The sequence below is a fragment of the Stegodyphus dumicola genome, chromosome 11 (genome assembly GCF_044657685.1).
Source record: "Stegodyphus dumicola isolate Sdum_Otavi_A_Nest chromosome 11, ASM4465768v1".
Lineage (NCBI taxonomy): Eukaryota > Metazoa > Arthropoda > Arachnida > Araneae > Eresidae > Stegodyphus > Stegodyphus dumicola.
In genome coordinates, this window is record NC_140778.1 from 93691415 (window position 1) to 93714012 (window position 22598).

At 31.5% G+C, this 22598-nt stretch overlaps 1 protein-coding gene across 1 annotated transcript in view; it reads right to left on the reverse strand.

Annotated features, from left to right (window-relative positions):
* Nucleotides 1-2235: 2235 nt before the first annotated feature.
* LOC118202835 (low density lipoprotein receptor adapter protein 1-A-like) overlaps nucleotides 2236-22598 on the reverse strand; it is a 36224-nt gene continuing 15861 nt past the window's right edge. Inside the window, exons 5-7 of the mRNA XM_035375041.2 lie at nucleotides 16959-17102; nucleotides 11087-11127; nucleotides 2236-3501 (exon numbers count right to left, since the gene is read on the reverse strand). Of these exons, the coding sequence (XP_035230932.1) occupies nucleotides 3351-3501; nucleotides 11087-11127; nucleotides 16959-17102 (336 nt within the window). The 3' untranslated portion in view covers nucleotides 2236-3350. The remainder of the gene's footprint in view (nucleotides 3502-11086; nucleotides 11128-16958; nucleotides 17103-22598) is intronic.

Below are 22598 nucleotides of genomic sequence, written 5' to 3' on the forward strand. Positions count from 1 at the left end.
CTCTTCTCATAAATTAATGTAGGAAAATTATATCAAATATATTTTTAAAACCTTTTCTACTCTGGATATTATATGTGAGAGTGCTGCCGCATGCAGAATTTTACATTCTGTAAAATCCTCAATGTTAGTTAAATCGTGAAGAAAAATTCTTTTGGACTTGGAAGAAATATGAAAGTTATTGGATATGTCAATATGCTGCTCACGCTTCTGTGACATAGAGGCATCAACAACTTATCTTGCTCAGATTGCAAACAGTATGCCTGGAGGTGAAATATGAATGAAGGTAACATTTCTGAATGGCTTGAGTGCAACTGCAACTTGCTCTCAATCAAAACCCACACAGATGACAAATTGTTAGTCAGTAGTGACAAACTGTTAGGGTATCAAGTGATAGTGAAGAGTAAAACGGTGGAGGTAGGGAGCAGTCTGCTGCTGAAGTCATGCATAGAGCTACACTTTACTATGTCAAGTACCTTCTGAACCACTTGGAGGGGCAAGATTGTATGCAGACCGACAACATGACACTAGTTCAGTTTTATAAGGAAAATGCCAGCTGGAACAGACTGCTCTCTTGCTGTACATGCCACTGCCACGATATACCACCAATGACTAGGAGATAAAAAATACCCTGTTTTGGGGTTTCAAATTCATAGTTGTCCAAAATTTAACAGAACTTACAAATAAGTGCACTATTATGCATGCAACTGTAGTTACTGTGTGACTGAGAACTAAAACTGAATTAATGTAAAATTACCCACAAGAAATACATATTAGATATTGCACACAAGCAACACACATATGACACATATGTCCAGGCTTGCTACAATACCTAAAAACAATAATAAAATGATCAAGGGTACAACTGGTTTCAATGCTAACTTTCTTAATGCTTAATTAAAGATGCTGCTATTGTACTCATGGATTGCTAAGTTAGTAACATAAGAAATTCTATGCAATAAAACATGCATAGCACCACTCTTGACAGAAGCAGATAAAACATTGTGAAAATCAGCATCTATATTTTTGTTGGGTTGGTGCCACATGCATGACAATTGTTTTGAAATGCAGTTAGCACAATTAGGCGACATATTATTAACTGTAAATAGTATCTTCACTGCTTACAGAACTTGACACCTTATTTTACAAATTGACTAATAAGTGAATTGCCATGTAGTGCCTCTTGTGGTCTTTAACACTTATTAGTTATAAAAAAAGAAGCTTCTCAAAATCTGAATGATAATAAGATTTTACACTTCTCAATGACTATTATAAATATAATGAAGGAAAGCTTTTCAAAGCTTTACTTTTCTCAGGTTAGTTTTTAATTTCATATTTTTCACTATATGCAGCAATTTTAAGGTAAGGCAATTTTTTTTTTCTTTCAAATTAACAATATAGTATATTATATAGATATTATAAACAGATCATTTTATCATTCTGTTACATCAACAGTTAAAAACATGAACGTTACACAAGTAAAATCATAGTTCCACATATGACGATGCACAACTTATTTTTTTAAAATAAGCTAGGTGTTTTCTATGACTAATAAAACTAATTACTATAATTTAAAGGATTTTTAAATCCTTATTTGAACATGATAAAATGTATAAGGGATACCAAACTAAGGGGAGATACCCTTGTGGAGGACTTTTCTAAGAAAATTTATGTATTTATGTTGCATGCAAATAGATTTTCAAACAGAGATTAGTTTACCAGTGATTAGTATATTATTTAGTTTACCAGTGATTAGTATATTATTAAGTGTCAATTCTCAGAGCAATATCAAGCAAAACTTTCTTGTAATTTAAATAATAAAATCAAAACACAGAAATTAAATTTTTAAACTCTTAAAAGCAGATGAATGAGTATTCTTTAAAATACTTATGCATGTGCTGTTGTACAACTCTTTTTTTTCTTTTTTTTTCGTGTGTGGGCGTTTGTGTGCTTAATTTTATGACATCACCATGCAAACATTTGCATTATTAAAAACTGACACAATGAAACAATTTAACAGAGTTGAAATTCTGCTAGATTTTTATAGAAACAATTACGTAAAACACACTTTTAATCTTTCTAAAATGTGCAATCTCTGTATGAATTTTTATTTGGAAAATGCTGAAGTTTATCTAAATGTAACATCATTTAGCAAATTTAAAAACTTCAGTGAGTAACTGCAATATCAGTTTTAAAACTTTAAATCAAACATACAGAATAATTTAACAGTAATCAAAATGCATTAAATATGCAGAATACTTTATTATGAGCAAATTCTGTACACATTATTCACAACACTTGAAAAGTTACATTCAACAGGTATAGAATTTCTCAAATGAATAAGCATATGATACAAAAAGGTGTAAATATTACATAACAAATCACTAACAGACTTTTTTTTTTCACATAAATGCAAAACAAAAAATTAAAACAATGCAGCGAGATTCAACAAGTTAAAGAATTTGGCAAATGATCTCAATAATCGAGATCTTCCCATTTAATTAACTACAAGTCTACAACAATGTTTATAAACAGGACATTAATATTCAATCGAGTTTAAACTTTTGCAAAATGCTTATCGAAAATATAAAGGCTAATCTTGTGCAGTTTCAACATTAAGCTTTAAAAATATTGCTTCCTCAAGTATAAAAAATTTTAGAAAATGTTTAGAAATCCCTTCATTTTGCAATTTTACACAGTTATGCAAAAATCACAGAATAAATTCATCTTCTCTAACCAGTACACAAATTTCTGAGCAATACATTATAATACAATTGACAAAAATAATAAATACATAAATAAAAATATGGAATTTTTTGCAAAAACATAAGAATGTTATTTTAGAGCCAGATTATTTTAACAATAAAAAATTCCATGTAAACAACATTTAGCTTCGAAATACACAGCAGGTAGAAATTCACAATAATTTACTAAAATTAAATTCATTTCATAACTTGATTTTTATCAAAGCATACATGTACTGTGATTTTTCCTAAAGTTACCTAAATATTTTGTATTAATAAAAACTATAAATATTCTCATAAAAAATATTAAAAAGAGGGGTTAAAAGTTAATATCCAGAAGAAATATGTCTAACAATTTTTTTCGGATTTAAAATTCTTCTTCAGAATGGGGGTGCAAAAGAAAAGATTAGGACACGATAATACTGTAATTTGATAACATTATTCTTGCATAGAGAAATCATTTCTATCAATATAGGAAAAAACCTCAAGATGCAAATAAGAATCATCTTTGTTAACCTGGCTCATAATCTTTAAAAGTTCTTTGCTAAAAAATGGAGTTTTGTTTAATAGACAAGACTAATACTTGTCATAAGGCAACAACCTAATCTGTTACAATGAGAGCAATTCATCCATTTGGTCATCCAAAAAACAATCTTTGCCATTAACCTTTCTTTGATTATGCATGAATTGCTGAAGATCCTGAAGGTCCTCTGCTTTCAAGCCTATATCAAACATTGGATGAGTTCGAGAATGAGCCAACCTAAAAAAAGTAATATGGTTTTATTAGTCAAAGATAAAATTAATCACAGTATATTTTTAAACCTAAAATTACAACTTTAAGGTCATTCAAATGAAAGTGGCACTACAGTCGGTTTGAGAAATGGTTTAACGATATCAATATCAATTAGTATACAAAAGAAAGAAGTAATACAGATGTAACACACAATCTAAACAAAGTTATCTTGTAGGTTGGAACAAGTGTCCCAGCGGTCAACAAGACGATGGATATCCAGGGTGAAGAAGCTTCAATGTTGGTTGTGGAACCAATTTCCAACGGCAGCTTGGACCTCATTATCGTCGACAAATCACCATGCCTTCAGAGGTTTCTTGAGCGGACCAAAGATGTGGTAGTCATACGGCGAGAAGTCAGGGCTGTAAGGGGATGCTCAAGAAACTCCCAACAGAATTGCTGAAACAATGTTTGGCACGCCACAGCACACATGAGGATCAGCATTATCATTCAAGAGGATAACTCCCCGTGACAGCATGACAAGTCAGCGGTTCTTGATAGTCTGTCTCAGTTTCTGCAATATGGCACAGTACATGGCAGTAGTGACATTCATGCCCATAGGTAGCCATTCCAACAGTAGTTGGCCATCGACGTCAAAGAAGCATGTTAACATGACTTTACCAGCTCTTGTGGATGTGCAAGACTTCTTCGGGCATGGGGATGAAGAGCATCGCCATTCCAGCTCATGCTTTTGGTCGCTAGATCAACGTGATGCCACCATGTTTCATCAGCTGCAATGATCATTGAAAGGAATTGGTTTCCCATTTCGTGGTACCACATAAGGTGTTGCCAGGAAACAGATCATGCGATGAACTTCTGCTCCTCTGTCAAATGTTTTGACACCACTTGCGAAGAAACCTTTCGGTATTGCAATTTCAGAACTTCACTGCAGCCTTTCCACACAGAACTGTGCACACTTCCTATATTCATAGACATTTCCTCCAGTATTTCTTGAGTGATTCGCTGACTCATTTTCACGAAACAGTCCACATCTGCAACTGCTTCCTGGGTGACCACCACATGCACTTGACCAGGTCATGGCCTGTTGTCAGTACTGCTTCTTCCACTACGAAAATCTCTACATCATCAGAATACAGATCTGTGTTTCATACACTCCATGCCATACACATTTTGCATTCGATGATAGATTTCAGAAGCACTCACATTTTCAGCTGTTAAAAATTGAATGACTGCACATTAACACTGTTTGGAGGCACCCATGATATGAACAATGCCTTTTAACATGCTCCGACACCATCATATACGGAACTGGCAAGATCTGACAATATCACATACACTCCCAGCATTCTGCGCCCTCTATAAGGGCATGCACAGCCACCTTTCTCTTCAAATGACAGCAATGCCCCTTTCATTTCAACGACACTTATACAAGTGTTTTTTACAAAGCAAAAAATTATGGATGAATTACAACTGTGAAATCTCTTTACAGAAAATTTGGATATAATTTTCCTTTTCCTGTTTAAAATACCTGAAATAAGTGAAGAAATGCACATATGTTGATGAATTTAAACTATACAACAGCAACTATTTGAAATTTAAATGCAAAGATTTATTATTTAGTTCAAAATGAGAAGCCAAAACTAATATAAAAAATATTCCACTGAGTGTTTTTAATGCACAAGACCAGAAAATTAAATTCACTATTTTATGTCATCTATTTAATGTTTATTTTTTAGAAAAAATCCAAGATATTGAAAAGACCATATGCATAAAAATAACACTGTATGATTAATAAAACTAGCCAGTTATGTAAGGACAAAGACCACAATCATTTCTCCTTATTTTATTTTTCAAATTGATATAATTTACATAGCCATAAGGTTTTTCTGCCGCAGATTCTTCAAAATGTAAGCTCTTTTAACTCCCACATGGCATTAGACTGTTTACTAGTAACATTTTAAAATACGGACAGGGATTTTATATGGACATTTTAAAATACGAACAGGGCGTAGCATTTACGCATGCGCATAATACGTTTACACATGCACGTTTAATGTATAACAGACGGTATAAGTTAGGCTAAAATTATCTAATTATCTATTTCAGTTAATGTTGCAGACTGCGTTGTTCCTTAATCTTCGAATTGGATCAGGCTTATTATTTTTTGCAGACAATTAGAGCAATTTTAAAAAAAGTAAGCTTGAACTTTCAATTATGTCAAAAAGAGTTTCCGATTCTGGAGCTGTCAAAGGACAAAGCGAAAGCATGTTTCGATGTCCATCAAACAAAAAGTGGAATTGCTGCAAAAATGGATAAAGGCATGAAGAAAGTTGACAGAGAGGTTATTGAAAATGAAAAAATTTTGATTTACAAGTCAGTCGGTATTTTCGGCACAGCAATTACAGAACTTGAAAAGCAGAACTTTGTAACTAAACAAGAAATTATGTCTGTTTATAGAATTAAAGAGAACGTATTAGCACATAAAATGAAGCAACTACATTAAAAGAAATGTTTAATAAAGTAAACAAATATTAAGCTTTTTTTTTTTTTAGTGTGTGTGTGTGTGTGTGTGTGTAAATTTTGATACCCTTTAGATCATAATTGCTCTTTATTTCATAAATTACGGTTTCAAATTTTTAATTGTATAATTTTTGCATGCCCTCTTACCAGATTTAAATTTACCTATAATCCGGAAAAAACCCTAAATCTGGAAAAACCCTAATCCGGAATCGCCAAAGTCCCAATGAGTCCAGATTAAAAGACTTTGTACTGTATTTCAAATAAGTTCTTGAAACGTTTTCCCATTAATATCATTACAAAGATATTTCTAAACTCGCCAATGGAATGCACTGCATTTTTAATTGGGATTAATTCTTCATTTTAACTTCTTTATTCCTGCTATTTAAATGTTCATTAGGAAATCTGATGACATTAAACTGACATTACAGTTTATATAATTCTATCCATCTCTAACAGATTACATTCCTTTTCATCTGTAATCAGAATTTCCTCAATACTTTTGCAATCAATGATTCTGCCAAATTCTCAGTTTGAATAAAATCTTATTTTGATGAAATAATTTTTTGTTTCTAATTTTACTTATGACCAAATCACAGAGATAACAGTCATCACCTCAAGCAAGTTCTCTTTCTCTTGGAATCTCCTGCAGTAATAATTTCTAATGGGCATTTTGAATTATTCTCTTCTTCTAGAGATTTTCCATTTTCCAAAAATGTCAGCATTAATTTGTATTTTTTTATTTCACACCATAATGACAAGGTTTACATCACTTATGAAACATATAATTTCTACAACTCTACTGCAACTAAAAGAATCATATTTTCTATTCCTTACTATTTGCATAAAGTAAAATATTAATGTGATCTTTACATTTTTGACTGATCTCGTTTAAAGGGAAATACTTTTGCAAGCATAATGGGGGGGGGGAGAGGACTAATTTCACAAACATTAAAAATACTTAATACTTTGCAATTGATGTTCATTTTATTTCTGCATACATTCTTGAACTATTCTTACTATATCCAGCTGACTCAACTTTGATTTCTCTATTTATGATACGAGATTCAGGGGCAGAATTAAATTTATGTTGCCATTTAATGGGGCAGAGGCAACTGAGCTTCTTTCACATGCATCAACAACATATACTAAATATCGGAAAATATTTTTTTTCGGGACGGGGGCTATGGACAAGCAGCATTTTTTGCAGTGACATTTCCAACACTGATGACCTTTCTTTTGTCAAAAACAGTCATCTTCAATTTGACATGGCAATACCCAATTTTCCCACAATTCTATTTTTGTGCATCCCACCCTTAAAATTTTAGTGCTACCTTCCATTAACCCTTTCAAAACAGTAAACCTTTATTTAATGGGTTCCCTGGGGATAGATAGGAGTTGAAAGGAATTGTCCCAGAGGACAGGGGTTTTGCATTGCTAAGCAAAACACTTTAACACTTTAGAAAACAAAAAAAAAAAAAAAAGTTAGTCTTAACATCATAATGTTTGATTATTACTTAATATACATTAAAAGTAGCAAGCTATCATATACATTAAAATTATCATTTAAGAATCTTTTTCCTTTACTATACATTAAAATATATTAAAAATTGCTCGCTTTGAGAAACAGTTTTTGAAAGCACTCTTCAAATTATTTTGAAGTTTTAATTTACAAAATACATAAGTTAACTTTAAAATATAAGAAACACCATTTACAAGAAGATGTAACAAAAACCTTTCACGGGAAATGGCAGGCAGGAACTCATTAAGCTGTTTCTGACAAAATGTCCATATCAAAATCACTAGAAATATCACTCTCTAATTCTTTAGAAAATGAACCATCACTCTCATCCATGTTTCTAACAGGCTCATTTCACATGTGAGTACACTCTTCGTAGGACAAATAATGCTGGCTCATCATAATAAACTGAAGCAAGGATTCTCAACTGGTGATATACAAGAGAAAACTAGGAGGTATGCAAAGAAACTGTTTTTAACTATTAAATTCAAAAATTAAGTACCCCAACATCCTATTTAAGTTTTTTTTTCCCCCTAACATTCGTAAGCTTATGTGATGTGTGCTTTGTTCAAGCTCAATACCACTCATAGACTTTAGAAAAATAATCTATTTTTATTTTCACAAATATTCTTTTAGCCATAGACACAATAAAATTTGTCATAAGTGATGTTTTTAAAAGGAGTAATAGAAATGAATGTTGTTTGTAAAATGTAGTGAGTGGTACTTTTCAATTTTTGTTTAGATAGTATGTGTTAGTCAAAACCTTGAAAACAGCAGAACTGAAGTCAAGGCTTTCCGAAATAAAAAGAGAAGTACATGAAATATAAATGATAAAAGCAACACAAAGCTTAACACAACTCCACACAGTAACCCTAAAAGACCCTACATAGTAAAAAAAAAAAAAAAAAAAAAGCTTCAAAGGGATATCAGAAATGTGAATGTTTATATCAAGTGGCGAGTTAAAAAAGTCAAGCTTATGCTTCCCTCCTTCTCTGCAACACCTGACACCAAAGTCAGGCAGAATGAGATCAAACTGAAAGTCACGATTCTAAAACTATGTTCAGTTCAAAAGTAATGGAAACAGAATGTAATCTAAAGGTCTTTAAAAATTATTCAGATTAAAATGCACATATCTATCACATGTTCATCCTTCAGTGATCCATGGGTAGGATGCCAGCTGCGAGAGATTTCACAGGGAATGCATATATGGGACACCTGTCTGAAAAGGGTTAAGAGAGCACTTCATTTTCTAGACGTTAGCTAGAAGTTAAAGAACATTTATTTATATTGGTGCAAGAGATAAGTAGCAACTGTTTTAAAACTCGTTTATCAAATGACAAAGGATTGAAGCACCTCCTTTTGTTATATCTGACTGATCAACAAACCCCATGGCCTATTTTGAATACCTACACCAGTCTGAAATACCATATTTACCCTTAGACTTCTCCCCCTCCCCAAATTTTCAAGCACAAGGTATTGAATTTTTTTTTAAAGTATTCGCATAATTTCCCCCTTCTTTAAAATGTTCAGAAAGGGAGCTAAATTTTAAAATGGGTTTGTGCACAAAGCGACTGTTATCATCTTACTAATTCATTTGCTCATGCACTTTGCATGTCCTATGACTGAGGAAGCGATGATAATAATGAAGAGCTTCAAGAAAGTGAAACTATCTAATGTTTTTGATGCTTCTGAAGATCATTGCACGTAAAAAGATAGATTAAATGGTGATGATGGTAATGGCTTGCAAGCTGCAGACAATAGCTGATGACACAGACAGAGGCATTAAATTAGGAGTGGACAACAATAAGAGCAGAGAGATTTAAGATACAGAGATGTAAAAGAAATGCAGATATCATATTTCCCCCTTTTGAACTAATTATATCACCTGAAAATCAAGGGAGGAAATTATGTGAGTAATTTAATTTCCAAAGAACATGGTTACAGTAAGACTAGAATGAATGAAAAGTGATCATAGCTAAATTATTGGTAATTATCACATTATTTCGGGACATTGAAGGAAAGGAGAAGGGGAAGAACGAAGACCTGAATTTCAAAAGATTTAACACATCAGCAATAGGTAAGGGGACAGTGAGCTGGAATGTAAATAAGAGAAGTAAGGTGAAATTGCACATTTTGAAAGTTTAAGTGTGGAAACATCTGCCATGTCTGGGTAGTATAACAAAAAATTTATACAAAATACATTTCAAATAATAAATGTATGGGAAAACAAAATGAATGAAATGGTAATTAAAAATTCAAACATAAATTGAAGTTACTGATTAAAAATAATCAAGGGAATACAATTCACCAATAAACTAGAAAGAAGAACTTTGGACAATAGAGGAAGGGTAAAATTAAAAATATTAAAAAAATTTTCAGAACCTAAGGCTAAGAGGGGAAAAACACGGTACTATGTATTCTGATTGGAAAGGTTTCTTTTACCATTAATTTAAATGGGAATGAATCGAAATAGAGATGAAATGATGTTTAAATGTAAAGGACATATAAATGAAAAACTTATTAACAATGCTTCAGTATATTTCCATAAAACAGCACTTGAATTAAACACACAACAAATTTCTGTAATAAAATAGGCAATAAAATTATTGTCTCTTTTTTAACACTAAGCATGACACTAAGCATACAAAATTATTTTTATTGCATGTGGATAGATTATCACTTCAATTAAACTGCAGCTACCTCACAAAAATCAATCAAAAATAGATTTTCCATGCAAGTTTAGAAAATTAAAAATTTTTCAAACGTTATTATGTAACCTACACGTCATACATATTTATAGCTTTTTTTAAATAATATGCACTGAATTGTATTATCACTGAGTTATTTATTTACAAAAATGAGAAACTAAAAATATATAAACAAATTAACAAGCTTACTTTTACTTGAGCTAGACAGAAATGCAATTTGGAATTCTATTGTATATATATTTAAAATGACAAAGACATCTTGATATGAAACCCTTTTGTGCATAAGCATTACTGTTTTTATCCTATTCCAGAGGTAAATGTGTGGTACAAAATGATTCACTATGAAATAGACCAACTAAAGTGACTGAAATCTTAATATAAGAGTAATATAATACTGATGAATATTTGTACATTTAGAGCAATCTAACCAAGCAGATAGCTTAAAATTTTCACTTGAATGGCTTTATGGAGGATTTTCTAAGGGAAATTGGCTCGTAGATACGTCACACATGGAGAAAACCATGAAAACGCCCATGCAGCCAGCCCGTGTGCGGGATTCGAACCTCGGACCGAACTACCAGTGCTCAGCGATTTTACCATTTGGCCACTGGTGAGCCTCAATTGTTATAGAACTTCTGAAACTACATATGGTATTAGTAAACAGAAAACGATTCATTTTTTAAGGACCCATTTTGTTTTTTCTAACAATATACTTTGATAACACAAACGTAAGATTTTAGAATGGCTTTTACAACCAAGCTAACTCAAGAAAGTATATTTTTGAAAACAAACTCAAATATTTAATTGTAGGAATTTAATTTAAATAACTCTGAGAAAAGGAATACGGTACCTGGAAAAACTGTCATCCAGATTTTGGTCATTTTCAAAACCCTACAATACAAAGGTGAAAAATTAAACAGTAAACTAATATAGACAGATAAACATTTTTCTTTGGAATGAGGTATGGAAACTTCACAAAACAGGTAAAAGGTATGTACTGTAATATTATATTAACTCTGAGTGCCATGACCAGCTTTATCCAGTCATGAGGGTTTTTGGTCACTTGGTATATACTAGCTTGTAATTTCAGATATTTTGCTTTCTTACTTTCTTTAATAATAAAAATGTCATTTTAATGAATGCAAGTTTATGAAAATAGAGACTAAAATAAGTAAATATACAAATTTATTTAACAAAGGCTGTTTAAATACAGGTCTTCATAACAGATCCAAAAACAAGTGCCGCTCAGAAGGTTAAGTTATCAGCAAAAGTGCATATGACAATACTGTTAAAACTTATGTAGTAATAATAATAATAATAATAATAACAATAATAACAAAAAGAAAGCCTCTTGTAATATAAAATGATAGAAAAGCTAAAATGAGGTCAGAGGTCTTTAAAGTAGTCAAAAGTACATTGAAAACTACTAATCTAATAAGCGAATTAAAAAAAATTATTTTAAAATTAATTCAATGCTATTATATGTAATTATATTATTACAAAAACCTGATGTGTAAACCACATGACTTCCTTGTACGGAATATTAAATTATATGCATTTTTTCTTGCATTTCATTTAAACATATTAAATTGAATTAAACCTACTTCACCGACAGCACATAAACCACAATAGAATAAATGCATTCTTTAAAATTCACTTTGTTTACCATAGCGACACTCTGACGCTAGGTTTACTTAACAGTATTATGTTTCGTTCATATTATAACTCAGAATGCCCAAAATTTATATCATTTAAAGAATTATCTAATCGTTACCACATGTTCTATTCAAATACAGTCAAAAGTCGTTAATTCGGAACCCATAATCCGGACCTCAAAGCTAAAAACTTTCTGTGCACGTGCCGCATTGACACATGCACATAGCCGTTTACGCATGCGCGTAAGACCTTTACGACTGCGCATATGCGTGTGCCCAAGCGCAGAATAAGTTTTCGCATGCGCGTTTTATGTATAACGGACGGCATTTAGCTAATTATCTATTTCAGTTAATGTTGATGATTGCGTTCTTCCTTAATCTTCAAATTGGATCCGGCTTATTATTTTTTGCAGACTGTAAGAGCAATCTTATAAAAGTAAACTTAAACTTTCGATTATGTCAAATAGAATTTCCGATGCTGGAGCTCCCAAAGGATCTACAAAACGAAAATATGTTTCGATGTCCATCAAACAAAAAGTGGAATTGCTGCAAAAAATGGATAAAGACATGAAGAAGGTGACAGAGAGGTTAGTGAAAACGAAAAAATTAATATTGACAAGTTAGTCGGTATTCTCGAGACAGCAATTACGGGACTTGAATAGCGAACTTTGTAACTGAACAAGAAATTATGTCTGTTTATAGAATTAAAGAGAAAGTATCATCACATAAAACAAAGCAACTTAAATAACTTACATTGAAAGAAATGTTTAATAAAGTAAACAAATAAATATTAAGCTTTTTTTTTTTGTAAATTTTGATACCCTTTAGATCATAATTGTTCTTTATTTCATAAATTAAAGTTTCATATTTTTAATTTTAGAATTTCTGCATGCCATCTTACGAGATTTAAACTGATGATCTATAATCCGGAAAAATCGATAATCTGGAATCGCCGAAGTCCCGACGAGTTCGGATTAACGACTTTTGACTGTACTATAATAAAGCTAGAACTATGTATAAAAGAAATTAAGCAAACAAAACAAAAAACAGTTTTTCACAGACTATTGAGTATTTCTCATTCAATTAATTCAGTTTTCACTTCGCGACAAGGCAAAAATACATAAAAACTCAAAATATCTGTATCAAAAATTACGAAGTAAATCTTAAATGCTCATTTCCTCGAAAAAATTCCAGAAAGGATTAAGCATGATTTAAATAATAAATGAAGGCGTTATCTTTGTTGTTGTGAAGCTAAGTTTCTCTAGATTGGCAACAAATCCGCTACTCAGCTGTTTCAAATGTAAACATAAGCAATGGCCGCCATCAAATTAGGCTTAGCGGCACTTAAGCAATTTAAAAATTGTTGATAATTCTAAAAATATTGCATACAGATTTACTAAAGGCAAAAAATCCTTAACCGGAAGATAAAAACATAATTCAATCATTTTTAAAGCAAAAAATGTACAATTTACAAACATATAAGAGTAAAGAAACAGATCACTGAGCCGGGCAACAGAGTGGATATATTTATAAATATATTTATATACGTTTGGCGCGGCCGATTGAAACCAAAATACGAGGTGCACAAATTTCAACGTTCCGAGGCTACTTGTTTTTGAGCTATGCGAGATACGTACGCACGAACGTACATGCGTTCGTACAGATGCCACGAAAAATTCTCTTCAGAATTAAAGCAGTTTTTTAGTTTTTTTGGAGGAAAAGAGTCTTTTATTCTGTCCTTAAGTACAAATATCACGCAAAAACATCGTTAAATTGCATTCGAAAGCGGTTGAAGTGGATATTTTCGTTGAAATATGCTGCCTGAAGCTTTTCGCGATTACGATACTTCCTTTTTACTTCGTACAAGGAAGTAAAAAAGGAAAAACTATCAATTTTATTTTATGCTTGTTACAGAAATGAAATCAACTACGAAGGTATAAAATTGAAACCTCCTCTATAGTTTTATTCACACTCATTACATTAATACAGTTATCAATTTTACCAACTTCATAGAAGTTTTATTATAATGCATCTCATTAGGTACAAATAAAAACACTGTAAAATAAATGACTTAAAAATCACATAAATGAAATCATCCTATCATAATTACATACTATTGAAGCAGAAGGGATTCGTTAAAAAATTAAACTCTTGAAGGAGACTACAGGCAAAAATGTTTAGAAGCCTTTGATTTTTGATGTATTAAAATTAACTTTTTAGACACCAAATTATTTTGAAGATTTCAAATAAAATAAGCCAAGTTTGGAAATAAAATGCTATTACTTAATAGTTAGAATATCTTAAATCAGATTTATAACTTTTTTTTTTTTTTTTTTATGTATTGAATAACCTTAACTAATTTATAAATTCTATACAATATTTTAAGGAACCTATAACTCTGAATGAGACACTGTTTTTAAAGTGTCTTATAAAAAAATTATAATAGCAGAAGAACAAAACCTAATGCTTTTTACAAAAAATACCTCAAGCTGAAACAGAACTCGCAAAAGGTATACTCAAGGACATAACAATAAAACAAAACCATATGTTAATCAACTAAAGCAGTCAGAAATATGCAAATTAATTATTATTAAGACTAAAAATTACAATTAGTATTACAACAGAAGTAAAGAAAGATACTAAAAGCATAATTTTTACAATACATATACAAATAATCTTACTAAAATATCATTTTACAAGAACTAAATACAAATATATTTGCTCATTCTTTTAAAGCAATGAGAAGTCTCATTAGTCTCATTACAAAGTTTTGCTTTTATTTTATAAAAATATACACTGTTCATCAAAATTAAAGGACAATAACAGAAATAAAACGTAACTGGTACTTAATCAAAAATTATTAAGAGAAATTTGTACAAAAGCATTAGTTAACAAATTACGATGTTTCACAGTTAATTATTTGCAAAATATTGAAATTAAAACCAAATTTATGAAAATTGGAAAATGATGGAAAAATTGTCACCTCTTGCGGAAAATTGTTTTCTTTTATATGGTGTATGGTTACTTTCGATAGATATGCATGTCTCACACCTTGATTTCATAGACTTAAAGTGTTGATCGAGTCTTGTGGAATTCTATGTCACTCTTCCAAAAGTACACTTTTCAGCTCATCAAGGGCCCAGCGAGGAATTTGGCGTGCTGGAATTTGGTGTCCTAAGGCATCCCACACATACTCAATCGAGTTCAAATCGGTTGAGTAAGGTGGCCAATCCATTCGAAAGATACCTTCTGTTTGCAAGTAATCTGACACCACATATGCTTGATGAAGCCGAGCATTAGCTAAAACTCTGGGCCAACAGCACTAGCAGTCTAACTTGGGGTTCCGATACCTCATCCACATATCTCTGAACAGTCACATAACCTCCTTTAAAGATATGCAGCTCAGTCTGGCCGTCTATCACGATTCCTCCCTAAACCATTAAACCGCTGTCGTGGAAATGGGATATTTCATGAAGAAGGGAAGGCAAGTTGTTTGTTTTTTCCTTTCTCCAGATCAAAACACATCTACAATAGTCACTAAAAAATACTCGGGCCCACTCAGCTGGGCTCCAGTGAATATGATAACAGCACCACTGGAAGCAAAAGTGAGTAAGACATAAACCCCTGGTTTTTCTTGCATACAGTCCAACCTTGTTAAGTCATCACGTAGCAGTAGAATGGCTAATTCGAGTTCCTATGGCAGCCTGAAGATCTAAAATCAAACCTCCTGTAATCGCTTCGTGGTTTCTTTGAGCCGACAATGACAGAAAATGGTTATTTGTTGGTTGTCTTTTGACCAGGCTGTGCATCAACTGATCTAGTGCTTAAAAAGTAGATAACTCTTGATAAGACACTCTGAGGGATATTCAAATCTTGGATAACCTCCATTTCTGTTTAACCTCCCTTGGTTCTACCAATTATTCACCTCTTTTGACCTTCACTTAAATGATGCCTTTGAGCCATAACTACTGAATACAGATCACTCTCAACCACATTCGCTTTAAATAACATCACAGATCAGAATTCCAACATGTGTCCATTGTGCCAATGACCGACTTTGCATATTTCTGGCACTAACACATGTGCGGAACTGCAATTTTGTGTTCAGTTGTATTCAATTCACATACATAATTACAGTTATGGGCAATGGTTGCAACATAGCATATTTTTTCTCATTATTCTTTAATTTTAATGACCGGCATTGTTGTGTGTTTGTGACAATGTGTGTTTGATCGGCATTGTTTATCATCCACCATGTACTGTTGTGTGAAATGCTTCAGGTTAACATCCAGCAACTTCTTTGAGTTTGGAGAAAATAATATATCTGCTGTAAAAAATGAATACTTCAATGTAATTCTGTAGCATTTCATAATTCAGTATGAAGAGGATATAAGATTCTTTAGTGTTACACATGTTCAGCTCTGTGACGACATGTGATAAAGTACGATCAAAGTGTGAACGGCAATTTTGGTGCAACTCTGGTAAACATATATATGTAATCTAGAAATTAGTAAAATTAATCTAGTAGCTACCAATAAATAAAATTATCAAAATGTGTAAAAAATGCTTATTGTGTGTTCATAGATGACATTAAGAGGCACTGTACAGGTAAATGAAACTGTTTTTATAATATTGAATATTAAGTTATGTGGGGGATAATTTTGATATTTTTTTAACAATTGGGTTACTTGCATTTACACAAAGCGTTAAACACTTATGTCTAGTTGAAGTTCATTTGCTTATTGGATACACTCAATAATCTTAAGTAATTAATCTTGGAGATTTTACAGTACATACAAAGTAGAAACTTTTCCCATATCATTTGGCCCATCTCCACAACAACTAGATGCATCGATGAAATACACAAAGGTACCCAAACAAATGTTTCTCTCTAAAGTCGCAAACAGTTTTGGGATTTCTAGACAGGAGTGCGGATGATCAGGAAGTACTTTAAAAATTGGCAAGAATGAATAATTTTAATATTTACAGACTACAAGTTCAGTTATAAACTACCATAAATTACTTATATGCACAGAAAGAAAAACATTTTTATATTTTAATACTTACTAGTTTTTTCATAGTTTCAGATGCAGAATGACTATCCATGCTTAAATCAATCAACATTGCTGTTTCATTGGTACATGACGTCCGACTATTGCTATTATAACCAGGTATGGTAACATCATTGACCATTTCAGTGCTTTTTCTTTCCTGAAGGGAGGAATACAATGATTAAATATCTAAATTTACAAATAAAGTAAGCACAAATGGTTAACTAATAACAGGCAAGAATTTCCCATTGTAATTATACTTTCACTGTTGCTGCAAATATATATATGATTACAAAATGTCCTTACAATATACAGTACTGGTCTGTTATTGGGATCCCACTCAGACGAAAGCTGAAATTCTAAAAGCTGATGATCTGGGAAAAAATTCAAAGCATAAAAATAATAGCCAAAAATATTTACGATATTGTTAAGTTGAAAGGAGGGAATAATGTACTTTAGGTAGGGAGAGAAAAAATAAAGTATTAATAGATCTTCATAAAATTATAAATTTTCAATGTTAATTAAACCACTTGGGAACTTGGGAAAGAAATAAAAAAAAAAGGGGGTACTTTTCCATTTTGCTGGCGCAAATCTCGCCAAGCAGACTTTATTGGTGATAACACATAGTATACACACACCAAAAAATGACCATCCATGCTTAAATCAATCAACACTGCTGTTTCATTGGTACATGACGTCTGACTATTGCTATTATAACCAGGTATGGTAACATCATTGACCATTTCAGTGCTTTTTCTTTCCCGAAGGGAGGAATACAATGATTAAATATCCAAATTTAGAAATAAAGTAAGCACAAATGCTTAATTCATAACAGGCAAGAATTTCCCATTGTAATTATACTTTCACTGCTGCTGCAAATATATTTGATTACAAAATGTGCTTACAATATACAGTACTGGTCTGTTATTGGGACCCCACTCAGACAAAAGCTGAAATTCTAAAAGCTGATGATCTGGGAAAAAATTCGAAGCATAAAAATAATAGCCAAAAATATTTACGATATGGTTAAGTTGAAAGGGGGGAATAATGTATTTTAGGCAGGGAGAGAAAAAAAGTATTAATATATCTTTATAAAATTATAAATTTTCAATGTTAATTAAACAACTTGGGAAAGAAATTAAAAAAAAAAAAAAAAAAGGTACTTTTCTGTTTTGCTCGCGCAAAGCTTGCCAAGCAGACTTTATTGGCGACAACACATAGTATACACACACCAAAAAAGACAATAAATGAAAACAATAAATTTGTAAAAAGACATTAAGAATTTACTATGCTTTCATGGTACAACATCCTGATTCGCTGTTTCATATCACGTGACTCTATAAGTGATCTCATCTCATGTAAACTATGCTACAGAAATCTAATTCTCTCAGTAATTATCTACATTAATTTCAAGTTAAATCTTAATTTGGAAGACAAGTTTAAGTGAAAAAATTATTTTAATTCGTACGAATAAGTTACTGAGAAATTACATAAAACCGTAATGCTTTACTTTGCTAGTGCGTTCTCATTAGAATTGAATTCAACACTTGATTTTGCCTTTTCTCTAATTTCAGGTGAGCGCTGTGATTTCACCCTAATTGACTTAATTACCGCAAATGGCCTTAGACATAAAATTGAACTATCTGGTAAAAATTGTATGTAATTTTATGCCAGTGTTGAAAGAAAGAATCAATCTGATAAGAAATTGCTCGACTTGTTTTGAAAATCAGGCGTAAAAAGTTACCAGCTAAGATATTCCATTTAGCATCGGTTGTACCATTTTTGGCAACTTTATCACTAGCATCAACAAAATGGAAAAGTAAAAAAAAAAAAAAAAAAAAAGGGGGGGGGGGTAGCGAATTAAGCTTAATGCGGAGATATGAAGGTGCAGATATAATTTAAAGTGTCCGAAAAAATTTGCGTTTGAGAATGCTGTAGCCCCACATAAACTCAAGCAGTGATGTTTATATTCAATATATCACACCGCCCCATAACCTTTCAACAGTTTGCATATGACAGCAAACACTGGAATCGATAACATTATATTTATGGCCAATGCAGAAATGTTCAATTCCGGCCTCTTAATTCTTCATCGATATACCTTTTCCAACATCTAAACATATTTATAGTGCCATCAATAATATTTCCTTCAGTAACTTTAATCAAAATTCTGGCAGAGTACTTATGCACAGCAACAACAAATCTTTTTTCCTCGAGAAATCCTGCCATACATCCACTGGGATGGGAGAGTAAAACCAAGATAGTTTTTTGATGCAAAAATAGATTTTCATCAACTTTGGCAATAGTACCGCCTATTTTAACTGACAGTTTAGACATTAACAAATGGGCACAGATATACATTATAGCATAACTGTTCCTATCAACAAAAGTGCAATGATTCATATCAAGTTAATATTGACAAAATTCTATGGAAATGAGTTCTAAACACCATGCATTAATGAAACGAATACCCGTTAAGAAACTACTTCTCGATGCTTCAAACCAATTTTGAAAATGCAATCCTTTTTTTTTTTTTTTTATGTCATCATCTCCATTTTGGTGCTTCTTTTGAATTTAAGCAGAGCTTTATGTTATGTTTTTTTGTACACCTTCTTTCTGAGTAAAAAATTCTTTGTTCTTGAAGAAATTGTATGGAAGATGTTTCATAATTAGCCTCAAATTTTCATATCCATGGTAAGCACAATAATAACAACATAAGCGACCGTTACATCTTTAGAATTTGTATTCTCATTGCCAATTTTGAAAAAGCATTCTTTTACTGTTTTTTTAAAAAGTAAACAATGTAATGATTTTAAGAATAAACAGTAGCAATGAGTGCAGTCCTGATAACACATGCTTACCAAAATCATCCTTAACTAAATTGTGCATATATAACTGCTCTTCTTCCAGTATATACCTTGATTAGTATTATTAGTACATTATTCTGATATGAACATATATTTCATTTCATACAAACTTCACGGAACAGGTCTTGCTTAAATGTCTTTATTAATATACATTACCTGCCACTTAAAATCACTTCTATTTCAAAAGCATTTAAGTTTGTTAAGTGGCTGAGAACAGACAGCAATTTGTATATTAAAACCATATCAGTTTAAAATTTTTCAAATAAAATAATAACTAATTTATTACTTAATCCAAAAACTAAATTATTAGTAATTAAAAATTATTACCAAAATTAAAATATTTACAAAATTTTTAAATTTTTTATAAAATATTTTTATAATTATTTTTTTATGAAATTTTATCTCTTGCAAACAATTTTTCTATTTGTGTTTCATATTGTTTAACAAGAGTTTTCAATTGTATTCTCGATTTTGTAAAACTACCGAGAGATTTTTTTGCTAAGCATTTTTCTTCAAATTTACGGTTGCTTTTCTAGATTTGATTGATAATAAACGTGTCACTTTCGCTGACAATTTCTGTAATTCTTTTAATGCTTTTGTAGTCAGTTTTTATGTCTCAATTACCTCAACATTCTTTTGAATTGAAACATATTCTAAAAATGAATGCAACTTCCTTCACTGATGTGTTAAACATTAACTGAAGTTTGCAATTCTTCCAAGTCTTCTACATAAGAGCCATATTTTCGAAAGAAAGCAATTTTTAATTGATTTTAAGGGATTTATAATTGCAGACTCTAATATGCATGGTCAATTGCAATGACTATAATACGCATGGTCTTTAGCAGAGATATCGACTTTACTTATTATCTTTGAACAGTTTGTATTTTTTACCTAATTAAATTCTACTCACCATTTACTGGATATTGTTCTATAAAACACATTTGAAAGTTTCCACAATACTCTAAAATTAAAGGCTGAATGCTAGAAATTGTATTTGCAGGAAAAGACACTAATCCTTTTCAGAAAGATATCAGAGATATATGTGCTGCATGGTTATCTAATTCAGTAGAGCTATTTTTCATTTTCGTTTTCGTTTTGCTGTCCCATTTTAAACGAAAATCTATAAAAATACTATTTGCTATCCATGAGTTCTTGGTGCTATTGCAAGTTAAAAGTAAATACTTAACTGCTTTTGAGCACTAGGGTTTTTTGCTTTTGTGAATAACCAGTGCTACCTTCTTAATAGTTGGCTGCACAAGAATAAAAATACAGTAGCTTACTCCCATCAGTTTCTCAAACCAACCTTTTAAATTTTAATGTGCATTATAGTAATTTTTTGTAAGGCAGTCAGTCCAGAATGTCTTGTACAGTCAAAAGTCTTTAATCTGGACATGCATAATCCGGACCTCAAAGCTACAAACTTTCTGCGCATGCGTAAGCGCATTATGCGTTTACGCATGTGCATAATACGTTTACGCATGCACATTTAATGTATAACGGATGGTATAAGCTAAGCTAAAATGATCTAATTTATCTATTTCAGTTAATGTTGCAGATTGCATTGTTCCTTAATCTTCGAATTGGATTCGGCTTATTATTTTTCATAGACTGTTAGAGTAATTTTATAAAAGTAAGCTTGAACTTTTGATTATGTAAGCAGAACTTTGTAACTGAACAATAAATTATGTCTGTTTATAGAATTAAAGAGAAAGTATTAGCACATAAAAGAAGCAACTTAAACAACTTACATTGAAAAAAATGTTTAAAGTAAAATAAATATTAAGCTTTTTTTTTTTTTTTTGTAAACTTTGTTAACTTTTAGATCATAATTGTTCTTTATTTCATAAATTACAGTTTCATATTTTTAACTTTATAATTTCTGCATGCCATCTTACCAGATTTAAACTGATGATCTATAATCCGGATAAACCGGAATCGCCGAAGTCCCGACGAGTACGGATTAAAGACTTTTGACTGTATTCAGTTATCAACTGCATGGTGATCTGTTTCTTACTTTTCAAAATGAAATTTCTGATCAATAATGTTGATTTAACTTTTTCCACAAGCCAGTTGATATGAAGTTCTCTTCTTCACCTTTACGAAATTAGTAAAAAATGTGTAGAAACAGAATTTTTGTTTTTGTTTACAGCTTGAAACCACAGAATAGCAATTTTAATGCATCTCAATTTTCCATCTTTTTCATATTTCCTTGAGGCGTAATTCTTTATTAATTACAATTCATTGTTTAAGTAAATTGCACAATGCTGTTTGGGAAATACCCAATTTAAACGTAGCTTTTATCTGGCTACATTCACCATAAATATTAAAATTTTTTAACAGATTATCCTTTGTCTGCCTCTTGATGATTACAAGCAAGCCCAATGAATCCTTGTTTTTTCTTTAGCCTACAGTTACTACTCCTTTCCCCTTCAAAGACTCTTTAACTACAGTAATACTTAGAAGTATTTCAGAACTTTTTTTTTATACCTGTCAGAGAGCATAATCCCAAATGGAAGATATTGAATGTGGAAACCTTAAAAAATGGAATACAGAAGCTGCATTGTACATCCTACTGCTTGTCCAAGCGAGAGGAAGGTCTGGAAAATGGAAAGGAAGGTCTGGAGGGACGGAAAAGTACACTTGCTTGGAATTTTCTTCAGTGATCTCAGAGTGTTCTTAGCTTCTCCCTTTTGCGTTTGTTTAAATTTAGTTCTTTCCATCTCAAGATCGTTATATCAGTCACAATTAATTATTGTCTAATACTTTTGTGTTTTTTGTTTGATATTTTT